General features: G+C 40.7%; 1 protein-coding gene across 5 annotated transcripts in view; it reads left to right on the top strand.

The window, feature by feature from the left end:
- Positions 1-17,216, top strand: part of dip2ca (disco-interacting protein 2 homolog Ca) — a 287,916-nt gene that overhangs the window by 136,730 nt on the left and 133,970 nt on the right. For all 5 annotated transcript variants that reach the window (XM_041803007.1, XM_041803005.1, XM_041803006.1 and 2 more), the window contains exons 2-4: positions 3,202-3,273; positions 12,802-12,912; positions 16,272-16,397. In XM_041803007.1, coding sequence (XP_041658941.1) covers positions 3,202-3,273; positions 12,802-12,912; positions 16,272-16,397 — 309 coding nt within the window. The remainder of the gene's footprint in view (positions 1-3,201; positions 3,274-12,801; positions 12,913-16,271; positions 16,398-17,216) is intronic.

Genomic DNA, 17,216 nt, shown 5'->3' with positions numbered 1-17,216 from the left:
AGAACAAAAACAGAAAACCAAAAATCAATCAGACCAACACAACAAATATACAAACAAACAAACAAACAAACAAAAAAACATTAAAAAATGAATGAATTAAAACAAGAACAGACATTATTATGGCATTGGTGTTGAATAATTTGTGGTGTGGTAGGGTGTCCTGGCTTATACATTACATATTATACAATTTTGTAGGTTGAGAGGAAAGGGAATGGCTATAAAGAAATTACAGTCGTCCTTCTATGGCAACAATAACAAAAAGGGTTAATAGACTGCTAATTAAATCAGGAATAATAATACAAAACTAACAAACATTATATCAATGATAGTGGACATAAAGTAATAGTAAATTAAATAATGAATAAAAATAAGTCTTGATAATATTAATTATGTATACGTGTACATGTATACTTACATACATACACACGCATACACACACGTATCCATACATACATGCACATACGCATTCACACACCACCACACACATGTTTCACATTGAACGAAGTTCTTTTAATTTTTATTAAAACTTTTTACATAATTCTGAGCCAAGAATGGACCAAGGGTGGGTTATGTCTCATGGGTGAGGCATAGAGCGGCCAGCAGTGGCCCACAGACCCCCATCCATGTGGTGGCAGACCCCACTCAGGGCCCAGTTGGACTATTAGTCCAGCCGGCTCACTCCCAGAGAGCCACTGAATCTCTGATAATTTGAAAATGGCTTTGCTGAGTTCGACTTCTGCCCCCTGCAACCCTGAACAGGACAAGTGGCATGAGTAACTGATGGATGGCCGGTGGTATGACTGCAGCTGAAGATGCACTAACATCTCACTCTCTCTTCATTTTGCTGTGTCCTTATCTGTACCATCATAGCTAGACTTTTGCAAAGATTGCAGTATTTTATTCTCCCATGGTGCATTAGCGGCATTTTAATGTTTATGTTATGTTTAATGTTTATGTTTATGTTTCAGTCAGTTGCATGGCTGTTCATGGATGTTGATTTTGGTGAAATGTTAATGCACTGGTGCACTAGCACTAGCTGGTGGGGTCACAGCTATTCAAACTTCATCCAGACTGCTGTCATTGACGTAGGAAATTGAAGCTTGCTTAAGATGAACAGACGTACATTTAGCTCCCTGCAAAGCCTGCTATTCACCTAAAGCTCCAATTCCCATGATGCATCTCTCCTCAGCTTTCTGCTTAACTTCATATAGGTTCTATGCAGATGATGTCAGGCAGCAATAGAGAACTCCCCTTGGGGGGCAAGTAGTGATTTCTGCATAGAGAAACTCTACAAAAAGGCCCTGTTTTGAGCTGGTTACGACTCTGCCAGGCTTTTCAAGTGGGAAAATAAAAACATTCTTAATTCTTAAGCTAGGTTTGTGCAGTAGTGAAATATTCAGTCAAAAATAAGAAAAACTCTCAGAGAAGGAGCAGAAAACACAGATTTAAAAGTCTCCGTCTAGACCCTGATGAACATTGCTCATGTATGGTCCATTTCCACAAAATGGTTCAGAGGTCTTGTCATGGTTTAACTCATGAAACTCTGATCTTACTAGTGTTTCCTCCACCAGTGTCCATCCAGCTAAGAAGACCTAGTTGTTTGGCTCCCTTCATTTGGTACCAGTTTGGCTTTTCTAATGTGGGTTCACTAATGACAAAGGATGGAGGAAAGGAAACTGGCACTTCAATGGGAGCTAGCTAAAGTGGCTCACATTAGAGAGCCATTTCATAGCACAGACTCGTTCATGATCAGCACATCATAACCTGGTCTGTTACCCTACAAAGTTTACTCTGTTGTTAGTACATTCAATTAAAAGCATGTCGTTTTTTTATGATAAAGGGGCTCAGCTAGGTGTTAGATTATCTGGTGACAGTCTGTTAAATGGTGCTGCTTACCTCTGGATTGAAAGATCTAATCAGCGAACGTTACTGTAACTGACTGAAGTATTATACCTGGGAACAGAACGATGAAGAAGGATGTTTAAAAGTTATATGGATAGTAAAAAAGGGTCCAGAACTCCAGGATATCTTTTCCTTTATTTACTGTGTCTGGAATGCATTGTGATGGCAGCTCATATTAAATTTCTCTGTTTATGAAGTGAAAACATGCAGGTAAACACTTCGAGCCTGGTTGTTTGAGGGTTTTGTTTGTCCTCTGAAGAATTTCAGGTTTCAAAATGTGCCTCAGCATCCTTTAGGAAAGGCCGCCTCACTGTGAGTCTCCAAAAAAACTCTTTTGTAGAACTTTTCTTTGTAACTGTGCCAAACTTCAGCGGTCTGGGATTCCCCCAAGGTCAAAACACAGCCAGGAATCTTTTTCAAACAGGATTCAGATGTGTTTAGTGCTGCGTGGAAATCTGCTGATGGTACGTTAGGTGTGAGCCTGATTTATCGCTTCACTCGGGGAGATTGGTCAGCATGTTTGGAGGCGCTTGGTTGCACCGTGAAAGGTGAATCAAGTGCATCAGCAGTGCTTTAAGTCCCAGTTGTATGCACGCACACAGAGGGCACCATCTGGTCCTGGTTGAGTGGAGAGAATGAGTTAGCATAATGTGAAAAGTCAAACAGCTTTCTCTGTCTGCAGTTTGTTTGAACATCTCCGACAGCAGATTTCTAAAGGGCAGAAATGCTTTAGTGCAGACGATGTCATCGTCCTGTTTTATCAGCTGGAGAATGTTCAAGTTTTAGCCACAAAGAAAATACGCCAGAGTCTCTAGCCAAGGATTCTCCAGCTTTAGGAAACATTAAAGTTAGCAGTATTCTAATGCAGCTTTTGTCTTAGGAATCCCCATTATAAAGTCATTTATCTCATCATATTAGCGCTAAGAGCAATTCATAATTAGCTCTAATTTTAGCACTGATGGTTTGTTTTAGTTGTCGTCAGGAAGATTAAGGCTTGCCTCATCTGTTGAAACCTGTTTCTGCTTCAGTTGAAAGTCAGTTTAAGCCAGCATTTCCAATATGGTGACCACAGTCATAAGGCGTCAAAATGCCTTTCCAGGCACCAGTGGGTGACCTCACTGAGACTACGTCCATGTTTCATACATTCTACAGCTTGAACAGAGTGCTGTGTGGTTGGATAAATCCTGCTGATGTGCATTTGCATCAGTGGCGTTGCTTTATTTCCTGTCTGCTTTAATAAAACATGTAGTATTAGAAGAATTTGTCAAGTTAATTTCTGTTTTGTCTGTTTCTTTGCAGGTGACATCACACAGAAGGGCTATGAAAAGAAGCGGTCCAAGCTGATTGGATCCTTCTTCCCTCAAACACCAGGTAAAAATGACTTTATTTCACTAAATTCCACTAATTTGCACTCAAAACGGTCTCTCATTTACAGTTGTAAATGTCCCAGTGTCTTTAGCTTCCTGTCAAAAAACCTGCTCCCATTGCTGGCTCACCAAACTTGGGTGCACCTTAATAGATGCGTGGATTACAGAGCCTCATGCTGATGTTTTCTTGCATCTTTTTGCAAATTGCATACTGTGGTTGTGGTTAATCATCAGGACCAATCATTATAGTCATACTTCCTCTGTTTTTGGCTAACCGCTGAGGTCAGATGGCTACAGATGGCTCTGTCTGTGTCTGACTGACTGAGTGATCTTACTGTCAGAGTCATAGCATACAGGGTTTGGTTTGCTTGTACTGAAAGCCGTCGATAATGGCTGCCTCCACTGTGGTAACTAGAGCCATACATACAGAGTTGTGCTGTGGGTGGGGTTTAGCCCTCTAATGGCTGCCTCCACTGTTCTAAATACTCAGATATAGCTTTAGCATTGTGTCCATTTTACTAGAACTGGACCATGTTTCTGTATGAAATAAAGAATAAAAACAACCCTAGAAGCTTTACATGTTGGGAAAGCTGTTTTCAATCTTCTGCCAGCCTGCTTCAGCATGAGTTAGGCCCTATGATATACATCAGTTTTATCGATTAATTCAAATTTAGTTTATGACAAATTAAAAAATAAAAATCTAGATTTTCCAATATTCCTGAGCGCTCCTCTTTCTCTCCCCCTGGGGCTCCCGTAGTTTACGCACTCCCCCTTCTTTACCACGGAGACGCACACACAACAGCACGGCTACCAGTGCAAATCCTGAGTTTGGTCCCTTTGTCCTGAGGCTTAGTTGAACAACGATAAAAACGCTACTTCCAACACTTCCTTCACAATAAAAGTCTGTAGCTGTTGATATTTATTAAGGGCTTTTATTGTGAATGCCCCAAATGGGAAATAAGGTGAAGTCAGTTGCAGCTTGACTCACCTCAGCTTTACAAAAAAGAAACCTAGAACTATAGGAGCAGTACACAATATTGGACATGCAGAAATAATTAAAAAAACAAAACAAAACAAAATTTTTTTCATGTTATGCTCAGACATGATTTATGTTTACCATTACAGGTTTCTGCAAATAATTGCAGCAATCTGTGTTGATGTAAACTCTCCTTGCAGTAAAAAGTTGCATTTTTGAGACCAAATTACAGCTTGCTCTTACCCAAGAGGAAAATTCAGTTGGTATTTGTTACAGTTAATTCATACAATAAAAGAAAAACAAGCTTTTACTTTTTTGGTTATTTGTGTGTGTTTTTTAAACAAGGATAAAAAAAATCATTTAAAATCTTAAATTGAGGATTAGATTTTTAGGCCATATGGCCCAGGCCTAGCTAAAGTGTGTGATAGTTAAGGGGGAAAGGTTTACTTGTGTGAATGCTTGTATACTGTGGCTGCTAGTGGAGTGATTTGCTCAAAATTGGCCATAGCGGCACTTGTCAGAAATAGACAGCATTCCTTTATCAAGGCAAGTGCAGAGAGCAACACAGAAAGCTTTCCATGAAAGAAAAAAAATGTTCTTGCTCTACTCCCGGTCTGTTTCGGCATGGCTTTCCGATCATTGTGTAGGGCTTGTCCGTTATTGTCGGGCGTTAGCTGTTAGCTTGGATGTCACTGTTGGATCGCTGCAGTTTACTCCAAACTGGACCACTGTTCCTGTTCTTATTAAAACCAGAGCAGAGAGCCACACTAACTGCTTGTCTTGTGCAGAGAAGAGGTTTTTGTGGGTTTCTTGGTCTCAGACTTGCAGATGCACAGATGGATACCCAAATACAAAAAGCCTCCAGCTGCAGCTAGCACCTCAATGAATGCATAACATTTTTTAGAAAATACTCACTATGATTGAAAATAGTCATATACCATCCCAGACAATGTAAAAAGACAAGCCTCAAATCCAGTTTTGCAACCAACACCCAAATCTACCATAGCACTCATAAGGGTCAGAGGTCAGTTATCCATGAAACTGCAGAGTTTGCTTTCCCCCCAGGAGTTACATTTTTGATCCTGATTCCCTTCATTTAGCTACTGTCACTGTTTTATTAGTTAATCTAAAACATCAGGATGTTACTGAGTCCAACCACGATGTTAAAGTCCAGGAAGAGCTCGCTAGAGTGACTGCTGAGGATGAGACCTGAGCGACACCAGAGACCAGCAGACACTCGGGCACTGCCAAAGCTATTACTGGAACATAATGTGTGTCTATGAGAGCGTCTCCTCAGAGGGATAGATGTCAGGAAATGCATTATGGGAAGGAATGGGGGCTGTGGGATGGAGAAAATGTTTGGTATTCACATCCAGGCCCAGCAGGGGGTGAAGGGGAAGTCCCTACTCTGCTTTTGGGGAACTGGGTGACACGCTGTTTTTAACTTCCACCGCTCATTCCCAGTCAGTCTCTGCTCTCATCAGACACACTTACAAACCCCCTTTCGGCTCGTTTTCAGCCCTAGCAACACAATCCTCCCTTTCTCTGAAACACAAACACTCAGCATTAACTCAGTCTCCCTCCCTGTGTTGTATTTCCCCCCGGCTCTCAGGCCCATTAATCCACAGAGCTTGCTACACATTCAGACTGATACAGTTTGATTAAAGCCTTCAAAGCGGTGGATTTCCCCCAGTGAACCAGATTTACATGGTTTCACATTCTAGATACAGCAGTTTACCCTCAGAGCACTTTGATATTATGAGATCAGACATGCTTTCCTTTCAGTATCAGTCAAAGTTACAATACTCTAACTTCTGGCAGTGCCATTAGTGCTCCGAACAACACCGTGCAAACTCTGGATTGCAGTCTGCTTCTTCACTGCCTCTACCTTTCATGTGCAGACTGCACCGTAAAGCTTAGCATTTACTTTTCAGAGACGCTGGGCACACAAGGCATCCATCATGCATGATAAAAACTTAATTTAAAGCAAGTGTATTAAGGTACCATTTGGCCTAGTGGTCAAATCTCACACCTCATATACTGTATGGATAGAGGCTAAAAGCTGGAGATATACTTCCTGTTTCACTGTATGCATCCAGCTGTGTCATGCATTCATTTACTATACATGTGCGTACTGCATTCATGTCTGTGTGGGGTTTATTTTTGAGCTTGTGCACAGCCAACATGTCAAAACAAAGCAGCGGGAGTGTGGCAGCTCATGCATTCATGCAAAAGTAGTGTACAGCAAGTATACCTCAGGCCCTAGACCTCACAACGGGCAGTCTATGTTTGAGTCCGACCTGTGGCCCTCCATTCCTCACTTCGATCTTGATGTTTCAATGTCTCACTCTCTGAAAACTTGAGTGGAGAAGGAACTACTTGCCTCTATGGGATCATCAGGTGGGCACCCTCCTTCACTGGTGTTTTGCTGATAGTCCCACGCCACCTCTAGAGGGCCCAACAGTGACACCTAGAGTCCCAGAACCTCTCCCCCCGTCTTTCACCCCTCTCACTGGTCAATCTGCAGCCCAGTTGGGATCCTTTCTTTTTATCCAGATCCAGTTGCTTCTTTGTTTAGCAGTCTCTGACAATGACCTGACTGCTTGTCGACGTACCCCCCAGGAACTCTTTTCCTCTTCAGGAGCTTAGACTTTGAGGTGGCTATAAACCCCCCCACAGCCAACCTCTACAAGGAGGACCTTGGTCCCCCAGTTGTGTTGTTTTTCACCTGTTCCTAGATCTAGATATTTCAGCCTTTACACTCATGCTTCATCATAGCAGAGTTACCTCCAGGATGCTCCAAGACTTTTGCAAGGTTGACTAAAGATGATTTCCTGCCTGAGGTTAGTTGTTGTTATCACTGGAGGACAGATGTTGACCAGTCCTGAGCAGTATCCAGGATAGTCAGCTCCATCCTTGCAGGTGGTTTTCCAGAAAGTTGTTCAGCTTTCAGAAGGAGTGCTGGATGTCATGGGAGAGACTGACTGTGCACCCAGTGTTGGGTTTGCTGCATGTAGATACTGGGAGTTTGTCCAAGACAAGTGGCAATTAAGCTTCCAGCACATTTAGTCCAAACTTGCTGGCATGGCTCATGTGGCATGGCTCATCTTACGGTGGCAGCAAAAGCAAATTGACATGGTTGAAAATCTTCATCATAGATTGCCACAGAAGCCTCCTAACAATGATTGCATCCACGGTAGTAAACCTGTGCATGGATGCTGTCCAGCAGAGGAAGCTTGAGCTGGAAGCTGTGTGTTTCTCTCCTAACCTATCGTCCCACAGTCCTTTCCTCAGCACATAGCAATGCACAGGAGGTAGCTCATAACACTCTTAGGTTTTCTGCTGCCCAGCAGCAGCACAGGATGGTTGAAAATGCACAAAAGTGTCCCAGTGAAGGCTGATCAGTTGTTCTATCATCAGCTATCAGGAGGTATATTTTCAGCTCCGGTTTCATTGGTATTGCATCAAAATATTTGCTAAAGCCCTGACAAATTGATATAGAACTTGGTGAGATATCGCCAAGGATGCATGGAATAATAGACCATCTGGAGGGTTAAAGTAAAGGGATCATGAAATCTGTACGGTTCATTCTCTGGGCGGTGCATTAGTAAAATATTTTGGATAGAAGTCTTCTGAGAACCATGAATCTCTGCACCAAATTTTGCACCCTCATATGCAGTGGAGGCTGGGATATTTCACAGAATGAGTGAAAACATTTAACCGTCTGTTGGGGCTAAAGGAAAAGTCAAAGGATCACCAAATTCTTTGGGGTTTATCCTCTGGGAACCACAGGTATCTGAGCCAAATATCACCAAAATCCAAACCACAACATCTGAGATAGTTCAGTTCAAACCACAGTAATGACCAACAGGGAGGGATCATCTTTGAAACCAGTCTCAAAGACATAATGATCTAATTAATCCATCATCTGTTTGATTGATTAACATCAATGAAGTGTCATGAGTCTTTGCATGGATGTGATTAGGACCAGAGCTGTTTGAAAAATCCAGACTCAGCCTAATTTAAAGTTTCTTCTATAACTGACTGACTAATAAGTAGAGAAACAAAGATTAAGTACCAACAAAGGTCAAATAAAGGTCACTCCAAGAAGACTTTTTTAAGAGGAAGTAGAATGAGTCAGGAGGGGGGCATCCATCAGTCCAGACTCCCAGAGGAAACAGCAGAGCGAGGTATTTCCCAGACCTGTCATTTGGTCCTGTGCTGGCTGGCGTTGGGTCGTTATATGGTCGGCTAATCAACTTTTAGCTTTCTCCTGAGCAGCAGTGATGTTGTGAGGCGCGCTGAGAGCTCTAATGAAGACAGACGAGGAGGGAAGTGTGAGGTTGGGATGGATGCTCATAGATCAGCGGCTCTGCAGCGGTCCTAGCTGTCAGTAACGGGGATGGTTGTTATTATCAGACTTATTGATTGGTGTGTTGGGAGGTTATTTTCTCTGAGAGTGAGCGTATTGTTGCAGGCATACAAGTGCGTGCATCAGCCTCAGTTCCTGTAACTCATAAGGACTGTGTTTCTGGGTTGACTGAAGAAAAATTAAGTTTTTCATTGATGCATGTGTCAGAGTTACTTCATTGTTGTAGCTTAACCTAAAAACCCATCAACTCTGTGTACATATGTAAACCTTCGTGGTGAGCTGCTTCATTTCCTGACTTTGAAAAGATGTAAATGAGAATTTGCAAGTGATATATGGTGGTAAAGAGATCAGAGGAAGTACCTTTCAACCTGATGCCACTGATCTGTGTGAAATGCTTTTGATGACTGTGTCATATAATGTGTTGTAACTTTGTGCTGACATCTTTGAAAAATATGTGTTTTTGGACCAAAAGTACCAGGAACCTTTAATAGTAGGACTTCTCATGAAGGAGCTTAATGGTTCCTGTGGTCCACTGTTGTGTTTCCATCAGAGTCTAAAAACCCTGTAAGATTGTGTGAGTCAGGCATCCTGAGACAGCCAGCTTTCACAAAGACAAAGAATATTCATGTGATTATGAGATATCACATCATTAACTATTAAGATTTAGTTGCAAATAATGATATAGGCCTGTATTTACAGCAGATAATGGCCTGTATTTACAGCTGATATAGGCCTATATTTACAGCAGATAATGGCCTGTATTTACAGCTGATATAGGCCTATATTTACAGCAGATAATGGCCTGTATTTACAGCTGATACAGGCAAATACTAAGGGCTGATATAGGCCTATATTTACAGCGGATAATGGCCTGTATTTACAGCTGATACAGGCAAATACTAAGGGCTGATATAGGCCTATATTTACAGCTGATACAGGCAAATACTAAGGGCTGATATAGGCCTATATTTACAGCTGATATAGGCAAATAATTAGTGCTGATATAGGCCTATATTTACAGCTGATACAGGCAAATACTAAGGGCTGATATAGGCCTATATTTACAGCTGATATAGGCAAATAATTAGTGCTGATATAGGCCTGTATTTACAGCTAATATAGGCAAATACTTAGGGCTGATATAGGCCTATATTTACAGCTGATATAGGCAAATAATTAGTGCTGATATAGGCCTGTATTTACAGCTAATATAGGCAAATACTTAGGGCTGATATAGGCCTATATTTACAGCTGATACAGGCAAATACTAAGGGCTGATATAGGCCTATATTTACAGCTGATATAGGCAAATAATTAGTGCTGATATAGGCCTGTATTTACAGCTAATATAGGCAAATACTTAGGGCTGATATAGGCCTATATTTACAGCTGATACAGGCAAATACTTAGGACTGATATAGGCCTATATTTACAGCACTTAATGTCATATATTTACAGCAGATAATGGCCTATACTTACAGCAGATAAAGGCCTATATTTACAGCTAATATAGTCCTTTATTTACAGCAGATATATTCTTATATTAACAGATGATAGGCCAATAGATACAGTAGATATAGGCCTACATTTACAGCAGATATAGGCCTATATTTACAGCTGATAATGGCCTATATTACAGCAGATATTGGTCTATATTTACAGCAGATATAGGTCTATATATTTACAGCAGATAGTGGCCTATATTAACAGCAGACAATGGCCTATATTTACAGCTGATATAGGTCTATATTTACAGCTGATATAGGTCTATATTTACAGCAGATAATGGCCTATATTTACAGCAGATATAGGTCTATATATTTACAGCTGATATAGGTCTATATTTACAGCTGATATAGGCCTATATTTACAGCTGATATAGTCCTGTATTTACAGCAGATATATTCTTATATTAACAGATGATAGGCCAATAGATACAGGTGATATAGGCCTATATTTACAGCAGATATAGGCCTATATTTACAGCTGATAATGGCCTATATTTACAGCAGATATTGGCCTATATTTACAGCAAATAATGGTCTATATTTACAGCAGATAGTGGCCTATATTAACAGCAGATAATGGCCTATATTTACAGCTGATATAGGTCTATATTTACAGCAGATATAGGCCTATATTTACAGCTGATATAGGTCTATATTTACAGCAGATATAGGCCTATATTTACAGCTGATATAGGTCTATATTTACAGCTGATATAGGCCTATATTTACAGCAGATATAGGTCTATATTTACAGCTGATATAGGTCTATATTTACAGCTGATATAGGTCTATATTTACAGCAGATATAGGTCTATATTTACAGCTGATATAGGTCTATATTTACAGCTGATATAGGTCTATATTTACAGCTGATATAGGTCTATATTTACAGCAGATATAGGCCTATATTTACAGCTGATATAGGTCTATATTTACAGCTGATATAGGCCTATATTTACAGCAGATATAGGCCTATATTTACAGCAGATATAGGCCTATATTTACAGCTGATATAGGTCTATATTTACAGCAGATATATGCCTATATTTACAGCAGATATAGGTCTATATTTACAGCTGATATAGTCCTGTATTTACAGCAGATTTATCCCTTTATTAACAGATCATAAGCCAATAGATACAGGTGATATAGGCCTATATTTACAGCAGATATATGCCTATATTTACAGCAGATAATGGCCTATATTTACAGCAGATATAGGTCTATATTTACAGCAGATATAGGCCTGTATTTACAGCAGATATATTCTTATATTAACAGATGATAGGCCAATAGATACAGGTGATATAGGCCTATATTTACAGCTGATATAGGTCTATATTTACAGCTGATAATGGCCTATATTTACAGCAGATAATGGCCTATATTTACAGGAGATATAGGCCTATATTTGCAGTTGGTTTGGGTTATATTTATAGCTGATCTAGGCCTATATTTATGAGTGATATTGGCATATATTTACAGCATATATAGGCCAATATATACAGCCGATATAAGAATACTTTTATAGCTGCTACAGGCCAATATTTACAGCCATTTTAGACCAGTATTTACAGATCAGTATGTAGGCCCATCCTTATAGCTTGTACTGGCCTTTATACACAGCAAATATGGGCCTATACTCACAGACGATATTTGAATATATTAACATCTGAAATAGGCCGATATTTACAGCCAATATTGGTGTTATTTACAACCAATAGAGACCTATATTTACAGACAATTTGGGCCATTTTAATGCCAAAATGGGCCAATTTTTTAAGCCAATATAGGACTATATTTACAGATCATATTGGACTTTTTTTACAGCCAATAGAGGCCTATTTTCACAGCTGATATAGGTATATATATTTACATCCAATATAGGACTGTTTACAGCCAATACAGGCATATATTTACTCTCAATATAGGCCAATTTACAGCTGATATAGGCCAGTATTTACAGCAGATATTGTCCTATATTTACAGTTGATATTTTAAGCTAATACATCAGTCGTAAATAATAAGCAGACATTTTTCATATCTGCTGATGCTGATAATCAACTTTTGGATTGAATTCTTTTAGTTTTTATGGATAATGCAGTTTAACAAACTTTTATAACAGAGCATGTGCTGCACAGAGAGAACATCTGCAAATACAGAAATAATACAGATGCTTGTTCTGATATAATCGTGCATTATTTGAAGCAGCAGTAGGTTGGCCTACAATGGCTACAGTTACCTAATAGCTGTAACTACAGCTCATCAGTGGTTCAGAGCGTATGTCTACAATGTAGGAACCCCCACCTCCAAAGCCAGAAATAAACCATGTTTAACACGTGTAGCATTATCAGAAAAGCAGGCTGAGGGATAACAAAACTTTTAGCACACTAAGCAGAAGGGAGCCAGAGAGGGAGAGGCAGAAAAGAAGCCATGGTGAGATGAGATACCTGCTAACCTTAGCTGAACCATGCTTAGCTCGGTGAAGAAGCCATGATTTAGCAGATCAGCTGCTTAAGAGAGATAGTGCCTGTTGTTAGTCTACACAGAAAGAAAGAAATATCCTACAAGGCTTCTTCTTTGCCCCTGGTTTGATACAATGCTGATGGATTTCCGATCAGGAGTCTTTTCATGGTGTTTGAAATTCTGAGCCGCTTTGCTTTGGTTTTCTTCCAGGAATGGATCCGTCCATGGGCCAGGAGAGGAGAACTCCAGTCACCCCATCCTCGTCCTCGCGCTACCACCGGCGGCGGTCTTCTGGCTCCAGAGACGAACGCTACCGATCAGGTATTAACGGTTTCTTTATATCTGTGGGAATTTAGTCCTTAAGATGTCTGCTGTTGGCAAAAATGAGACTACAGAGGGATCGGTCTGATTGATTCTTGATTCTCTGGTCCTAAAAATTGGAGCCAAGTGTGAGAGTTTAATAGAGGCGTCTAATAAAACCTCTAAAAGACGAGGTTTATCTGTCACAGTTCTTAAAACTTGCATTATTCATTTTGCTCTGTGTGTGTCCAGTGGAGATTAAAACAGGATTAAGAGAGGGTTTTAACTGCAGTAAATTCTTTCTGTGGCATCTCATTCAAAATTAATCTGCTGTAATTTCCTTTAGTGACTAAAAGGTCAGCTCTAAAGATCTGCAGCGGACTAATAAGAGAAATAAGCTCTTCTTTTTCAAGGTCTGAGTTCCTGGATCAGCTCCAGACTTTCTTCTTCCCCTCCCTCATGCTGTTTGATTTTGTTTGACTTTAATCTGACAGAAAATAAATCCTGTAAAAACCTTTTAACCCATTAAATTGAAAAAGAAAAGCTGTGTTAGCACCTTAAACACCCACACAGACTCAGTTTCACACGCTGCAGACACCCTCAGTCAACCGTGAGACAATAAACGTGCACTTGAGATTTAAATTACCCCCGTTCCCCCTACATAAGCTCGCACAAACAGCAAACAAACGTACATCTGTGAGGTCCATTCATTCTGACAAATGTCTTACTTATGTCATTACGGGGCCGACAGCCGGTGTCGTTAGCAGCTCAGTGTTTGTCTGCTGCCAGCGATGGACACCATTCAAACAAACCCAGCTGTGTGTGCTGTATCGCAGCGCTTTATCTCATGCTTAGAAACACTCGTTTAAGCAATGTCTTCGCTGACACTCCCTTAACCTAATCCAGTCTGAAACCACAGGGCCTCATGGGAGCTGCTGTCAGGCTGGGGCTGTTTGTGTACGTAAAGTGAATGTGAATAAATGAGAACACGGTCCTCATTGTAGCAGGAACAGTGCAGCACAAACACAGCTGATGGGTCTCTGCTCTGACCCTCGAGCTGCTTTAGCAGGACCACTCTTCTATTATTCAGCCCCGTCTCACAGTGTTTACGCTGGACCACACTCATTACTGCTGCTTAAGTGGTACACTTTTCAACAGTGAAGGCAGAAGTTCCCAGGTCCTCTTTTTAGTAAGGAGCCATCTGCAACCTCAATTCCAAAAAAGTTAGGGCACTGTGTAAATGAAAACAGAATTTTCTAATCTCATGAACCCATATTTTATCCACAATAGATCATAAACAACAAATCAGATGCTGAAAGAGAGACATTTTACCATTTCATGACAATTATTGGCTCTTTCTGAATTTGCTGGCAGAAACACATCTCAAAAAAGTAGGGACAGGGCAACAAAAGGCTAGAAAAGTAAGTGGCTGTAATGAAAAACAGCTAGAGGAGCACTTTTCACCTAATGAGGTTAGTTGGCAACAGGTCAGTAACATGAAAGGGTGTAAAAGGAGCATTTTAGAGAGGCAGAGATTCACTGTTCTTTAAAAACTGTGTAAAAATTGTGGAACAGTTTCAGTAAGATGCAGTGTTAAGTTTGTCGACCAAAACTATGACTAAAAATGTTCATTTTTCCATGAAAAAAACTAGACTAAGACCGACAAAAATAGATCTGTGATGACTAAAACTGACAAAAACTAAGTTAAATTTTTGTCAAGATGGCTAAAACTAAACTAAAATGTAATGTAGTTTTCAAAATTCATGATATTTCTCCACTGTGGGTAAATCTGTAAAAACAATGCATCTATAGCTGTTCCACCTCTCAGCTGCAGAAAGCAGGGACCCCAGGTTTGGCAGAGTGCAGAGAACACACTACCATGATTTGGTACCAGATTTAGGTAAGAAAATGAATGCTTGGACTGAGAGTAAAGACTGAAATGTGAGGACTTTTTATGGACTAAAACTAGACTAAAATGTTTTGAGTTTTCGTCAACTTAAACTAGACTAAAACTAAAAAGGGTAGAATGACTAAAATGGGACAAAAACTAAAATGCATTTCATTTAAAGACTAAAACTAGACTAGAATTAAAAATAGCTGCCAAAATTAACACTATTAAGATGTCCCTCAATGTAAAGTAGTGATGATTTTGATATCCCAGCATCTACAGTCTTTAATTTCATCAAGACAGTCTGAGAATCTGGAGAAATCTCTGTGTGCAAGGAACAAGCCTGAAGGTTGATTTTGGATGCAACGCTGCATAAAAAACAGGAATCATTCTGGGATAAGAGAGATGGGGTTGATGAGTGGAGAAAGAGCCACCACCTGGACATGGGGTGCAACCCAACCACTAGGTCATCTGTGCCCCAAAACAGGCATGAATCTGAGCTTGAAATCACTGCATGGACTCAGGAACTCTTCCAGAAATCATAGTCTGTCAACACAGTTGGCTGTGCCTTCCACAAATACAGGATAAAGCTGTGTCATGCAAAGAAGAAGCCATATGTGGGTGTGACCCAGAAATACGGTCTTCTCTGGGCCCAAGCTCGTTTGAAATGGACTGAGGCTAAATGGAAAACTGTTCTGTGGTCAGTTGGATCAACATTTGAAATTCTTTTTGGAAACTATGGTTGTTTTGTCCTGTGGACTAAAGAGGAGAGGGAGCATCCAGCTTGTTCTCTTGGCTCAGGTCTAAAGCCTGCATCTCTGATGGTATGGGGTTGCATTAGTGCCGATGGTGTGGGCAGCTTTCACATCTGCAAAGGAACCATCAATGCTGAGAAGTAGAGAGAGGTTTACCAGATGGATGTGTGAAAACAAATCCATCTAGTCCAGACCTTTACCAATAGAAAACATCTGGAGCATCAGAAAAGGACAAATCCAAGGACTTTTGAGCATCTAGAATCATACATCAGACTAGAATGGGACACTGAAAATTCCAACAGCTAGACTCGTCGCTTCCCAGATGTTTAGACTGCTGTTAAGAGAAGATGCTACACAATGGTGAACACGGCCCTGTACCTATGTTTTGGAGATGTGATGCCGCAGTTAAATTCTGAGTGAGCTAATATTTTTATAAAATGGTAGAATGTCTCAGTTTCAACATCTGGTAAGTTTTATTGTGAATCAAATATGGGTTTAGAAAATTTCAGAATCATTGCACTCTGTTTTTACACACATGTTAAAGGGTGCATCAACTTTTTCTGGAATTGGTGTTCTAAGGGCGGTTGCACTGTGATATATATACTCCTGTTATTCACGCAGTGATGATTTTTTTTCAGTCTCTAGCTTAAAAGAGTTAGTTTGATTTTCTCTACTGGTACAACTGTAAAAGAAAGTCTAACCCATCAGGTTGAAATTTTCTCTTCTTGTGTCTCCAGATGTGCACACAGAGGCAGTCCAGGCGGCCCTGGCCAAGCACAAAGAGCGGAAGATGGCGGTGCCGATGCCTTCAAAGAGACGGTCCCTGGTAGTCCAGACCTCCATGGATGCCTACACACCACCAGGTAAGTTTTTGTGGCTGAGATGATGTTTTTGTTCTGCTTCCAACCAGCATTAGCTTGGATGCAGCCGAAGTGAGTTGTCGGGAGATTTCTTAAGGTAAATGTTGAAGAAATAAAGGCCCGTGACACCACACGGCACACATGTGCCTGGTATGAGAGTTGTGACAGTGCAAGCCAGAGCTGACACGCACCAACGCCGTCACACAGCAAACGTGCACCCAGTCTGAAACAGCTGTTATTACCACACAGTTGCAGGTTTTATTGCTGCCTTAGATTCAAACCTGCTGCTTCTAATGAATATTTAGTTAATTTGAATCCAGCACATAGACATTGGCTTTCTCAGACTGGTCAGTAGACACCTCACACTGCTGATTCCCACCGTGGGATCCGTCAGGGGTGGGTGGCAGTGGCGGTCGTCCATGTCTTTATGGGGCTGGTGTGGTTTAATGAGGGTGTTAACGAGGCCATTATTTCTCTGGCTGCAGGGTCGAGCTCTACAGAGCTCCACTAAACGAGCCGTGATTTACACACAGAGAGGACAGCAGATTAAATATGAGAGCTTTTATTGGCTCAAAGCAGACTGTGCAAACTCTGCTCCTTCATCATGTTTGACAAATTGGAGGATTTCTAATGAACCCCTGGATGTTGTCAAATGTCAAGTTTTTATTTGTGGAAACACGCAAATCATTAATTTCACCATCGTCCCAGTTATTCTGTTTAATGATCCCTCCGTCCTGCTGCTCGTCCTCCACATGCTGCCTCTGTGTCCACAGGTGATGTCCTGACTCTGTCTTTACTCTAAAAAAAACAGAGGTGAAGAGG

Source organism: Cheilinus undulatus, linkage group 13 (assembly GCF_018320785.1).
Source record: "Cheilinus undulatus linkage group 13, ASM1832078v1, whole genome shotgun sequence".
Lineage (NCBI taxonomy): Eukaryota > Metazoa > Chordata > Actinopteri > Labriformes > Labridae > Cheilinus > Cheilinus undulatus.
This window is presented reverse-complemented; position numbering and strand designations above follow the sequence as displayed.